Source organism: Anomaloglossus baeobatrachus, chromosome 1 (genome assembly GCF_048569485.1).
Source record: "Anomaloglossus baeobatrachus isolate aAnoBae1 chromosome 1, aAnoBae1.hap1, whole genome shotgun sequence".
NCBI lineage: Eukaryota > Metazoa > Chordata > Amphibia > Anura > Aromobatidae > Anomaloglossus > Anomaloglossus baeobatrachus.
In genome coordinates this window covers 901,455,397-901,469,709 of record NC_134353.1, presented here as the reverse complement: position 1 = coordinate 901,469,709, position 14,313 = coordinate 901,455,397, and the positions used below count along the sequence as shown (strand labels likewise).

General features: G+C 48.1%; 1 protein-coding gene across 3 annotated transcripts in view; it reads right to left on the bottom strand.

Moving 5' to 3' along the window:
• The window catches only part of DYM (dymeclin), a 363,276-nt gene that overhangs the window by 200,884 nt on the left and 148,079 nt on the right, over positions 1 to 14,313 (bottom strand). For all 3 annotated transcript variants that reach the window (XM_075327226.1, XM_075327240.1, XM_075327233.1), the window contains exon 13: positions 311 to 405. In XM_075327226.1, the coding sequence (XP_075183341.1) occupies positions 311 to 405 (95 nt within the window). The remainder of the gene's footprint in view (positions 1 to 310; positions 406 to 14,313) is intronic.

Sequence of the window (14,313 nt, the reverse complement as noted above, 5' to 3'; positions counted from 1 at the left end):
TGCCGCAGTCAGGCAAGATTGTGGCGCTGGGAAGGTAACGGTCAGGAGTTTTCGGCAGGTTGCAGTAATGGCAGGGGTCCTCCACATGTGCCGTCTCCTGTGTGTACATTACACAGGGGTCATTTTTTTGCAGAGTGAAACGTCTCTGGCCAGAAGTATCTTCCCCTGTGTTAGATCTGATCACGGGAAGGAAGGAGGGTGGAAAACTCAGACTGCGGCCTGTCACTTCATAAGGTGTTAATGCCGCCATGTGCACAAAGAGGTGGTGCGCAGACAATACTATAGAGAAGACACGCGCCGGGTACAATACCTGATGATCCTCTGCGCAGCATACTGATGGAGGGAGCGGAACTGTGCGGACATGTTGGCCAGAGCTGCCAAGCAGTTGGTGTGAAGGTACTTGTCCTGCAAGAAGAAAATCATTTCATTATTCAGTTTTGAACTTTTCGGCATCAAACAGTCGTCATCATCCGTAAAGAAGCGCATTGTATGTTGTGTGATGGAAGTTACAATGTGCCATCCGTCCTAGAGCCGGCGTTCAACGCAGGTGAAAGAGCCGACCCAGAAAGGAACTAAAAGGCAAGTCTGTGCGGCCTGGGAGGCAGTGAATGCTATAGAAGATAAACCTTACTGTGACCGTCTAGATATTCTCTGATGCCAAGCATAGAGGCAAGTCTAAAGGGCACTTTACATGCAGCGATATCGGTATCGATATCGCTAGCGTGCGTACCCGCCCCCGTCGGTTGTGCGTCACGGGCAAATCGCTCCCCGTGGCGCACAACATCGCTAGCACCCATCACACGGACTTACCTGCCTAGCGACGTCGCTGTGGCCGGTGAACCGCCTCCTTTCTAAGGGGGGGGCGGCTCGTTCAGCGTCACAGCGACGTCACACAGCGGCCGCCCAATAGAAGCGGAGGGTCGGAGATGAGCGGGCGAACATCCCGCCCACCTCCTTCCTTCCTCATTGCCAGCGGCCGCAGGTAAGGAGATGTTGCTCGTTCCTGGGGTGTCACACGTAGCGATGTGTGCTGCCGCAGGAGCTACGAACAACCTGCGTCCTGCAACAGCAACGACAATCTGGATTAGGACGACGCATCAACGATCAGGTAAGTAATTTTGATCGTTAACAGTCGTTCGTGCATGTCACACGCAACGACGTCGCTAACGAGGCCGGATGTGCGTCACGAATTCCGTGACCCCCAACAACAGCTTGTTAGCAATATCGTTGCGTGTAAAGCGGCCTTTAGGCCCCTTTTACAAAGTTGTCCTGAATAATGTAGATCCTTGAGTCAGTCCAAGGAGACACAGGACCTCATCACAATGACCGGGCCCGATGGGCACTGAGCTGCTGAGAGCAGGGGGCAACCAGGGAGCCTTTACTACATGCCCGGACAATTGGGCTTTCACCAGCCTATTAGAGGGTTTATTCCAGCTCAGGAAATACAAGTGCATTTTGGTATAACAAAAAGTTTCTTAACTTCCCATCGCTTATAAAGGGATGTCCGGGAATGAACTACCCCTTTAAAGGGTCACGTCCATCTTCAGATATGGTAGTAAATACAAGCATTATAGCAATTTACTGCTTATTAAAATGTTCACGTGTATAGAGATAAACACTTTTCTATATTTACATCTCGTTACCTTGGAGACCGACCACAAGCTCTGATCTATTGGGCTTGTAACCAATGCTATGAAGCTGGCTGGGATCTATAGAGTGCATCATTACCTGCTAATCCTGGCCAGTCCAGTGGAGCGCTTACAAGCTAGACCACAGCAGTGGTCGGTCTCCTAGGCAACGAGCAGTAAACAAAACAAAAAGTGTTAATATATCAAGAACGGCTGAAAATTCTAATATGCACAAAATTACAAAAAGTGCTTGTTTTCAGAAGAAATATTTAGCAATGTTCTTCTATGAAGATGGGAATGACCCTTTATAAGTGATTGTCCACTACTTTTACATTGATGGCCTATCCTTAGTAGAGGTCATCAATGTCTGATCGGCCGGGGTCAGACACCCCCGCACCCCTACTGATTAGCTGTTATTGGTCCCGGGGGGCGGCAGCCAGAAATGCTCAGTTCCGGTGCTGCCCTGTCTTCTGATAGCGGCCGCGGCCGGGTACTGCACCTCCACCTCCTATTGATTAGAATGGAATATAGAGGGTGTACTGCACATCTGTATCCCATTCTAATCAATAGGAGGCGGATGTGCAGTACCCAGCAGCGGCTGCTATCAGAAGACAGGGCAGCACCGGAACTGAGCATTTATGGCTGCCGGCTGCTGCCGCTGGAGCCAAGGACAGCTGATCGGCGGGGGTGTGGGGTGTCGGACCCCGGTCGATCAGACATTGATGACCTCTCCTAAGGACAGGCCAATCAATCAACCCCATTATCCCCTAGGCAATTTTCCGTTTTTCCTTTTCGCTCACCTTCTTCCAAGAGCTGTAAGTTTTTTATTTTTCTGTCAATCTTGCCATATAAGAGCATGTTCTTTCAGGGACGAGCTGTACTTTTAAATAAAACCATAAGTTTCACCATACACTGTGTGCAGAATTATTAGGCAAGTTGTATTTTAGAAGATTTTTTTTTATCATTGATCAACAACTATGTTCTCAATCAACCGAAAAGACTCATTAATATCAAAGCTTAATATTTTTGGAAGTTGGAGGGGTTTTTTTTAGATTTCCTCTCAGGATGATATCTGTTTTTGCAGGTACCTATTACTGTGCAGAATTATTAGGCAACTTAATAAAGAAGGGAATTTTGTTTACTTACCGTAAATTCCTTTTCTTCCAGCTCCTATTGGGAGACCCAGACAATTGGGTGTATAGCTTCTGCCTCCGGAGGCCACACAAAGTATTACACTTTAAAAAGTGTAACCCCTCCCCTCTGCCTATACACCCTCCCGTGCATCACGGGCTCCTCAGTTTTGGTGCAAAAGCAGGAAGGAGGAAACATAAATTGGTCTAAGGTAAATTCAATCCGAAGGATGTTCGGAGAACTGAAAACCATGAACCAAAAGAACAATTCAACATGAACAACATGTGTACACAAAAGAACAAACAGCCCGAAGGGAACAGGGGCGGGTGCTGGGTCTCCCAATAGGAGCTAGAAGAAAAGGAATTTACGGTAAGTAAACAAAATTCCCTTCTTCTTTGTCGCTCCATTGGGAGACCCAGACAATTGGGACGTCCAAAAGCAGTCCCTGGGTGGGTAAAAGAATACCTCAATAAAAAGAGCCGAAACGGCTCCCTCTTACAGGTGGGCAACCGCCGCCTGAAGGACTCGCCTACCTAGACTGGCGTCTGCCGAAGCATAGGTATGCACCTGATAGTGTTTCGTCAAAGTGTGCAGACTAGACCAGGTAGCTGCCTGACACACCTGCTGAGCCGTAGCCCGGTGCCGCAATGTCCAGGACGCACCCACGGCTCTGGTAGAATGGGCTTTCAGCCCCAAAGGAAGCGGAAGCCCAGAAGAACGGTAGGCTTCAAGAATCGGTTCCTTGATCCACCGAGCCAAGGTTGACTTGGAAGCCTGTGAACCCTTACGCTGGCCAGCGACAAGGACAAAGAGCGCATCTGAACGGCGCAGGGGCGCCGTGCGAGACACGTAGAACCGGAGTGCCCTCACTAGATCTAATGAGTGCAAATCCTTTTCACATTGGTGAATTGGATTAGGGCAAAATGAAGGTAAGGAGATATCCTGCTTGAGATGAAAAGGAGATACCACCTTAGGGAGAAATTCCGGGACAGGACGCAGAACCACCTTATCCTGGTGAAAAACCAGGAAGGGGGCTTTGCATGACAGCGCTGCCAGCTCCGACACTCTTCGGAGTGATGTAACTGCCACTAGAAATGCCACCTTCTGCGAAAGACGTGATAAAGAGACATCCCGCAGCGGCTCGAAAGGTGGTTTCTGAAGAGCAGTTAGCACCCTGTTAAGGTCCCAGGGTTCCAGCGGACGCTTGTAAGGTGGGACTATGTGGCAAACTCCCTGCAGGAACGTGCGGACCTGCGGAAGCCTGGCCAGGCGCTTTTGAAAAATACGGAGAGCGCCGATACTTGTCCCTTGAGAGAGCCGAGTGACAAACCCTTGTCCATTCCGGATTGAAGGAATGAAAGAAAAGTGGGTAAGGCAAACGGCCAGGGAGTAAAACCATTATCAGAGCACCAGGATAAGAAGATCCGCCAAGATCTGTAATAGATCTTGGCGGACGTTGGTTTCCTCGCCTGTCTCATAGTGGCAATGACATCCTGAAACAATCCTGAAGACGCTAGGAGCCAGGACTCAATGGCCACACAGTCAGGTTGAGGGCCACAGAATTCAGATGGAAAAACGGCCCTTGTGATAGCAAGTCTGGGCGGTCTGGAAGCGCCCACAGTTGACCCACCGTGAGATGCCACAGATCCGGGTACCACGATCGCCTCGGCCAATCTGGAGCGACGAGAATGGCGCGACGACAGTCGGACCTGATCTTGCGTAACACTCTGGGCAGCATCGCCAGAGGAGGAAATACATAAGGCAGTCGAAACTGCGACCAATCCTGAACTAATGCGTCCGCCGCCAGAGCTCTGTGATCTAGAGACCGGGCCATGAATGCCAGGACTTTGTTGTTGTGTCTTGACGCCATGAGATCGACGTCTGGCGTTCCCCAGCGGCGACAGATCTCTCGAAACACGTCTGGGTGAAGAGACCATTCCCCCGCGTCCATGCCCTGACGACTGAGAAAATCTACTTCCCAGTTTTCTACGCCCAGGATGTGAACTGCGGAGATCGTGGAGGCTGTGGCTTCCACCCACTGCAGAATCCGCCTGACTTCCTGGAAGGCATGACGACTGCGCGTGCCGCCCTGGTGGTTGATGTATGCGACGGCAGTGGCGTTGTCCGACTGTATACAGATCTGTCTGCCCTCCAGCCACCGATGGAAAGCCAATAGGGCTAGATACACTGCCCTTATCTCCAGAACATTGATCTGAAGGGAAGACTCTTCCGGAGTCCAGGTTCCCTGAGCCCTGTGGTGGAGGAAAACCGCTCCCCACCCTGACAGGCTCGCGTCCGTGGTGACCACAGCCCAGGTTGGGGGTAGGAAGGATTTTCCTTGCGATAGAGAATTGGGAAGGAGTCACCACTGAAGAGACGTCTTGGTTGCAAGGGAAAGAGAGACGTTCCTGTCGAGGGAAGTCGACCTCCTGTCCCATTTGCGGAGAATGTCCCATTGGAGTGGCCGCAGATGGAATTGCGCGAACGGCACTGCCTCCATCGCTGCCACCATCTTCCCCAGGAAGTGCATGAGGCGCCTCAAGGGGTGTGACCGACCCCGAAGAAGAGATTGCACCCCTGCCTGCAGAGAAAGCTGTTTGTCCAGCGGTAGCTTGACTACCGCTGACTGTGTGTGAAACTCCATCCCGAGGTAAGTCAGTGATTGGGTCGGTGTCAACTTGGATTTTGGGAAGTTGATTATCCACCCGAACTGCTGGAGAGTCGCCAGAGCGACTGTAAGGCTGTGTTGACACGCCACCCGAGAAGGTGCCCTGACTAGGAGATCGTCTAAGTAGGGAATCACCGAGTGGCCCTGAGAGTGTAGGACCGCCACAACGGATGCCATGACTTTGGTGAACACCCTTGGGGCTGTCGCCAGGCCGAAAGGCAATGCCGCGAACTGAAGGTGTTCGTCCCCGATGGCGAAACGCAAGAAGCGTTGATGTTCGGGTGCGATCGGCACATGGAGATAAGCATCCTTGATGTCGATCGATGCTAGGAAGTCTCCTTGTGACATCGAGGCAATGACCGAGCGGAGAGATTCCATCCGAAACCGTCTGGTGCTCACATGTCTGTTGAGTAGTTTGAGGTCCAGAACGGGGCGGAATGATCCGTCCTTCTTTGGCACCACGAACAAGTTGGAGTAAAAGCCGCGACCATGTTCCTGAGGGGGAACAGGGATCACAACTCCTTCTGTCTTCAGAGCATCCACTGCCTGAAAAAGTGCGTCGGCCCGAGCGGGGGGCGGAGAGGTTCTGAAGAAACGAGTCGGAGGACGAGAGCTGAACTCTATCCTGTAACCGTGAGACAGAATGTCTCTCACCCATCGGTCTTGAACATGTGGCCACCAGGCGTCGCAAAAGCGGGAGAGCCTGCCACCGACCGAGGATGCGGTTCGGGGATGCCGAGAGTCATGAGGAGGCCGCCTTGGAGGCAGTGCCTCCGGCGGCTTTTTGGGGGCGTGACTTAGACCGCCACGCATAGGAGTTCCTCTGGCCTTTCTCCGGCCTGCTGGACGAAGAGGATTGGGACTTGGCGGAGGGACGAAAGGACCGAAACCTCGATTGAATTTTTCGTTGCTGAGGTCTCTTAGGTTTGGACTGGGGTAAGGAGGAGTCCTTTCCCTTGGATTCCTTAATAATCTCATCCAATCGTTCGCCAAACAAGCGGTCGCCAGAAAACGGCAAACCGGTTAAGAACCTCTTGGAGGCCGAGTCTGCCTTCCATTCGCGCAGCCACATGGCCCTGCGGACTGCCAGAGTTAGCGGATGCTACAGCCGTACAGCTAGCCGAGTCCAGGACGGCGTTCATGGCGTAGGAAGAAAAAGCTGACGCTTGAGAAGTCAGAGACGCAACCTGCGGAGCAGAATAACGTGTGACCGCATTAATCTCAGCCAGACAAGCTGAGATAGCTTGGAGTGCCCACACGGCTGCAAAGGCCGGGGCAAAAGACGCGCCCGTGGCTTCATAGATGGATTTGACCAGGAGCTCTATCTGCCTGTCAGTGGCATCTTTTAGCGATGAACCATCTGCAACCGATACCACAGATCTAGCCGCCAATCTAGAGACTGGAGGATCCACCTTGGGACATTGAGCCCAACCCTTAACTACGTCAGAGGGGAAGGGGTAACGTGTGTCAGTAAGGCGCTTAAAAAAGCGCTTGTCCGGAACCGCTCTGGGCTTCTGGACAGCATCTCTGAAGTTAGAGTGATCGAAAAACGCACTCCGTGTACGTTTGGGGAACCGAAACTGGTGTTTCTCCTGCTGAGAAGCCGACTCCTCTACAGGTGGAGGTGGGGGAGATAGATCTAACACCTGGTTGATGGACGAGATAAGATCATTTACTAAGGCGTCCCCTTCAGGTGTATCAAGATTGAGGGCAACGTCAGGTTCAGAGCCCTGAGCTGCGACGTCCGCCTCATCCTCCAGAGAGTCCTCAAGCTGGGAACCCGAGCAGCGTGAAGAAGTCGGGGAAGATTCCCAGCGAGCCCGCTTAGCCGGTCTGGGACTGTGGTCCGGGCAGGAGTCCTCCACGTGAGACCTAGGGCCCACCCTGAGAGCTGCGGCGCGGACAGAGAGGGGCCTGGGGGCGACGATCCAACTGGGACCGGGGCCTGTGTAAGGACCGGTCTGGACTGCAAAGCTTCTAGCAGCTTGGCAGACCATTTGTCCATAGACTGAGCCATGGATTGTGAAAGTGACTCAGAGTTTCTCAGCAAAAGCAGCAAACTCTGTCCCTGCCGCCTGGACAGGGGGAGCAGGGGGGTCTACATGAGCCGAGGGGTCCACTAGTGACCAAGGCTCCGGCTGAGCAAGCGAAACAGGGGTCGAGCATTGCTCACAGTGAGGGCAGGTGGAACCCGCAGGTAACATAGCCCCACAAGAGGTACAGGTCGCAAAAAAACCCTGTGCCTTAGCACCTTTGCTCCTTGTGGACGACATGCTGTTGTCTCCTAGGAGAGTGATCACTGAGGGTATATGGGAAAGGGTATACAGCCCGACCGAACAGAAATATATATATAGAATACGTATATATTCCGGCACCCTATGGGGGACCAGCACCGGGTGACCGGTGTGGCTTACCGACCGCTAAAATGCGGAGTGTGTGTCCTCCAGATTCCCTGCCTTAGGTCTCCCAGAGCTGCAGAGCTCTTCCCTGATAATCCTCCACCGGCAGAATGGCAAAAAAAAAAAATGGCTGCCGGAGCTCTCAGGGGAGGAGTGGAGCCGTGGGCGGTGCTAGAAAAAAGTGCGGGAATCTGGGGTCCCCACAGTGATCAGTGAGGGGGGAGGAAAACATGCAGGATGCTCCAGCCCTCACATCCGACGTCAGGTCGGCAGTCCCGCCCTTACCCCTGACAGGCAGGCCCGGGGGCGGGATTTTTGCTACTAGGCCGCGATGAAGCCGGGGACTAAATTTAAGACCGCGGCCGACAAGCAGGCGCGGTCGGCGCGGAAGTCCGCCGGTCTTCACAAATCAGCAGCTGCTGCAGCGTCCGTGAAGAAGGCGCTCCATGCACAGTCCCCATGGGGACACAGAGTACCTTAGAGATGCAGGGCCCGGTCCCTGAGGATGAATAGACTCCTGTCCGGCAGATTCCCACAGGGGCTGCGGAGGGAGCACGGTCCCAGTGAATGGACGACCGGTCAGGATCCCACTTCTCCCAGAGCCGCTAAGGGATGGTGAAGGAAAACGGCTTGAGGCTCCGGCCTTTGTACCCGCAATGGGTACCTCAACCTTAACAGCACCGCCGACAAAGTGGGGTGAGAAGGGAACATGCCGGGGGCCCCGAGGGGGCCCTCTTTTCTTCCAACCGATATAACAGTCTGAGAATGCATGAGTGGATGTGTGCCTCCTTCCACACAAAGCATAAAACTGAGGAGCCCGTGATGCACGGGAGGGTGTATAGGCAGAGGGGAGGGGTTACACTTTTAAAGTGTAATACTTTGTGTGGCCTCCGGAGGCAGAAGCTATACACCCAATTGTCTGGGTCTCCCAATGGAGCGACAAAGAAAACCAAATATATTCCCATCTCACTTGTTTATTTTCACCCGGTAAAACAATATAACTGCACAAAATTTAGAAATAAACATTTCTGACATGCAAAAAAACCCCCAAAAAATTAGTGACCAATATAGCCCCCTTTCTTTCTGATGACACTCAGCAGCCGACCATCCATAGATTGTCATTGCTTGATCTGTTTACGATCAACATTGCGTGCAGCAGCCACCACAGCCTCCAGACACTGCACCGAGAGGTGAACTGTTTTCCCTCCCTGTAGATCTCACATTTTATGAGGGACCACAGGTTCTCTATGGGGTTCAGATCAGGTGAACAAGGGGCCATGTCATTATTTTTTCATCTTTTAGACCTTTACTGGCCAGCCACACTGTGGAGTAGTTGGATGCATGTGATGGAGCATTGTCCTGCATGATAATCATGTTTTTCTTGAATGATACGGACTTCTTCCTGTACCACTGCTTGAAGTTGTCTTCCAGAAACTGGCAGTAGGTCTGGGAGTTGAGCTTCACTCCATCCTCAACACAAAAAGGTCCCACAAGTTCATCTTTGATGATACCAGCCCATATCACATGTACCAGTCTGTTATGTACTGTTAATGATTGTTGTACGTATACCCTTTCACTTGTAAAGCGCCATGGAATAAATGGCGCTATAATAATAAGTAATAATAATAATAATAATAATAATACCAGTACCCCACCTCCACCTTGCTGGCGTCTGAGTCGGAGTGGAGCTCTCTGCCCTTTACTGATCCAGCCTCGGGCCCATCCATCTGGCCCATCAAGAGTCACTCTCATTTCATCAGTCCATAAAACCTTTGAAAAATCAGTCTTAAGATATTTCTTGGCCCAGTCTTGACGTTTTATCTTATGTTTCTTGTTCATAGGTGGTGATTTTTCAGCCTTCCTTACCTTGGCCATGTCCCTGAGTATGGCACACCTTGTGCTTTTTGATACTCCAGTAACTTTGCAGCTCTGAAATATGGCCAAACTGGTGGCAAATGGCATCTTGGCAGCTTCACACTTGATTTTCCTCAATTCATGGGCAGTTATTTTGTGCCTTTTTGCCCAACACTCTTCTTGCGACCCTGTTGGCTATTTGCCATGAAACGCTTGATTGTTCGGTGATCACGCTTCAAAAGTTTGGCAATTTCAAGACTGCTGCGTCCCTCTGCAAGACATCTCACAATTGTGGACTTTTCAGAGCCCGTCAAATCTCTCTTCTGACTGATTTTGCCAAAGGAAAGGAAGTTGCCTAATAATTAAGCACACCTTATATAGGGTGCTGATGTCATTACACCGCACCCCTCCTCATTACAGAGATGCACATCACCTGATTTACTTAATTGGGAGTTGGCTCTCAGCCTATACAGCTTGGAGTAGGACAACATGTATAACAAGTATCATGAGCAAAATACTCCTTTGCCTAATAATTCTGCACACAGTGTATAGTGTAGTGGAAAATGGTAAAAAAAAATTCCAAGTGCAAAAAAAAAAAAAATTGCAAAAAAAGTGCGATTGCATGATTGTTTTTGGGATAGTTTATTCACAGTGTTCATTATATGGTAAAACTGATGTGTCGCTGAGATGCCACAGATCGGTACGAGTTTGTAGACACCAAACATGTATAGGTTTACTTTTTTCAAAGAGGTTAAAAAAATTCAGAAGTTTGTCCCAAACAAATGGCGCACTTTTTGGGCCTTTTCCATGATCCGTAGTGTTCTCATTTTTCAGGATCTATGGCTTAGTGAAAGCCTATTTTTTGTGTCTTGATCTGACGTTTTTTTAATGGTTCCATTTTTGCGCTGAAGCGCAGTTTTGATCGCCTGTTATCGCATTTTGCGCAAAATTCGCAGCGACCTAAACATGTAATTTTGGCGTTTGGATTTTTTTTTTTTACCACTACACCATTTACCGATCGGATTAATTGATTTTATATTTTGATAGATTGGGCATTTCTGAACGCGGCGATACAAAATATGTGTATAATTTTTTAACCCTTTAATTTTCAATGGGGTGTGATTTGAACTTTTAGCTTTGTTGTTTTTTTTAGTTTTTTAAAACTTTTCTTTTCACTTTTTTTTTTCCATTTTACTAGTCCCCCTAGGGCAGGGGTGGGCAATTAATTTTCCCATTGGGCCGCATGAGAAATTGGAATGGTTTTAGAGGGCCGGACTTATATATATATAGATATATATATACACACACACAAACACGCATATATAGTGCGTGTATAATATATATACACATACACACAATGTATACATACACACACAATCCCCATATACTACATCACTACACCCACAACATACTACACCTGTAATATACATCACTATACACTACACCTGTAATAAACTACACCTCTATATACTATACCACTATATACTACATCACTACACCCCTATATATATATCACTATATACTACACCTGTAATTAACTGATAACCTACATCACTACACCCCTATATACTACTCTTGTATTATACTACACCCCTATTTACTACACCTGTATTATACTACACTCCTATATACTACACCTGTATTATACTACACTCCTATATACTACACCTGTATTATACTACACTCCTATATACTACACCTGTATTATACTACACTCCTATATACTACACCTGTATTATACTACACCCCTATATACTACACCTGTATTATACTACACTCCTATATACACCTGTATTATACTACACCACTACACCCCTATAAACACCTGTATTATACTACACCCCATATACACCTGTAATATACTACACCCCTATATACACCTGTAATATACTACACCCCTATATACACCTGTATTATACTATACTCCTATATACTACACCTATATTATACTACACCACTATATACACCTGTATTATACTACACCCCTATATACATTTGTATTATACTACAGCACTACACCCCTATAAACACCTGTATTATACTACACCACTATACCCCATATACACCTGTAATATACTACACCACTACACCCCTATATACACCTGTATTATACTACACCCCTATATACACCTGTATAATACAGATGTATATAGGGGTGTAGTGGTGTAGTATAATACAAGTGTATATAGGGGTGTAGTGGTGTAGTATAATACAGGTGTATATAGGGGTGTAGTGGTGTAGTATAATACAGGTGTATATAGGGGTGTAGTGGTGTAGTATAATACAGGTGTATATAGGGGTGTAGTATATTACAGGTGTATATAGGGGTGTAGTGGTGTAGTATAATACAAATGTATATAGGGGTGTAGTGGTGTAGTATAATACAGGTGTATATAGGGGTGTAGTGGTGTAGTATAATACAGGTGTATATAGGGGTGTAGTGGTGTAGTATAATACAGGTGTATATAGGGGTGTAGTGGTGTAGTATAATACAGGTGTATATAGGGGTGTAGTATAATACAGGTGTATATAGGGGTGTAGTATAATACAGGTGTATATAGGGGTGTAGTATAATACAGGTGTATATAGGGGTGTAGTATAATACAGGTGTATATAGGGGTGTAGTATAATACAGGTGTATATAGGGGTGTAGCGGTGTAGTATAATACAGGTGTATATAGGGGTGTAGTGGTGTAGTATAATACAAATGTATATAGGGGTGTAGTATAATACAGGTGTATATAGTGGTGTAGTATAATACAGGTGTATATAGGGGTGTAGTATAATACAGGTGTATATAGGGGTGTAGTATATTACAGGTGTATATAGGGGTGTAGTGGTGTAGTATAATACTGGTGTATATAGGGGTGTAGTGGTGTAGTATAATACAGGTGTATATAGGGGTGTAGTATAATACAGGTGTATATAGGGGTGTAGTAAAATACAGGTGTATATGGGGGTGTAGTATAATACAGGTGTATATAGGGGTGTAGTGGTGTAGTATAATACAAATGTATATAGGGGTGTAGTGGTGTAGTATAATACAGGTGTATATAGGGGTGTAGTGGTGTAGTATAATACAAATGTATATAGGGGTGTAGTATAATACAGGTGTATATAGGGGTGTAGTGTTGTAGTATAATACAGGTGTATATAGGGGTGTAGTAAAATACAGGTGTATATAGGGGTGTAGTATAATACAGGTGTATATAGGGGTGTAGCGGTGTAGTATAATACAAATGTATATAGGGGTGTAGTATAATACAGGTGTATATAGGGGTGTAGTGTTGTAGTATAATACAGGTGTATATAGGGGTGTAGTATATTACAGGTGTATATAGGGGTGTAGTATTATACTACACTCCTATATACACCTGTATTATACTACACCACTACACACCTATAAAAACTACACCACTCCACCCCCCCATATACCACACCTGTAAAACTACATTCCCATATACTAAACCACTACACCCCAAATATTTGTCAAAAGTTACCCCTCTCCCCCAGCCCCCCGCCCGCCCCCATTGTCCCCGCAGGTTACTAGTAACCACTCACCTCTCTTCTTATCGTTCCCGTCCTCAGACACCTCCGTACGAGCCCCCCGCTGAGTTGCTTCTCCTTCACATGGCCAGGCTGCGCCGAAGCTGTATTCCTAGGAGCCCCCGTCGCTGCCTCTCTCCATACGGCCCCGGCTGCTGCAGCTTCTCCTACCGGGCGGGAACTTTTCAAATGACACGCGCGCCGTACTGACGATATCAGGGCGCGCGTGTGTCACAGAGAAAAGTGTCGGGCAAGGAACAGAGGAGAGATTCCTGCGTTCCGCTGCCTACACTGTGCGGAGCTTCAGGATCTGTCCTCTGTTTCCTGCCCGACACGAAGCGTCTGATCAGGGTCAAGGCTGGCTCCAGGTTTTTGTGGGCCCCGGGCGGAAGAGTCCCAGTGGGCCCCATCCACACGCAGACACACACATACGTACACATACATATACATATTTAAAGACAAACTCACAAAAATACATATAGAACTGGCACATCTATACAGCCATATACACTGACATACATAGATACACATTATACATGCCTACAGACACACAGCTCTGCTGCATACATACAGACACACATAGCTCTGCTACAGACACACATAGCTCTGCTACATACACACATAGCTCTGCTACATACACAAATAGCTCTGCTACATACACACATAGCTCTGCTACATACACACATAGCTCTGCTACATACACACATAGCTCTGCTACATACAGACACACAGCTCTGCTGCATACAGACACATAGCTCTGCTACATACACACATAGCTCTGCTACATACACACATAGCTCTGCTACATACAGACACACAGCTCTGCTGCATACAGACACATAGCTCTGCTACATACACACATAGCTCTGCTACATACATAGCTCTGCTACATACATAGCTCTGCTACATACATAGCTCTGCTACATACACACAGCTCTGCTGCATACATACAGACACACATAGCTCTGCTACATATATACATACAGACATAGCTGCTACGTACACACATAGCTCTGCTACATACATACACACACAGCTCTGCTACATACATACACACACATAGCTCTGCTACATATATACATACATA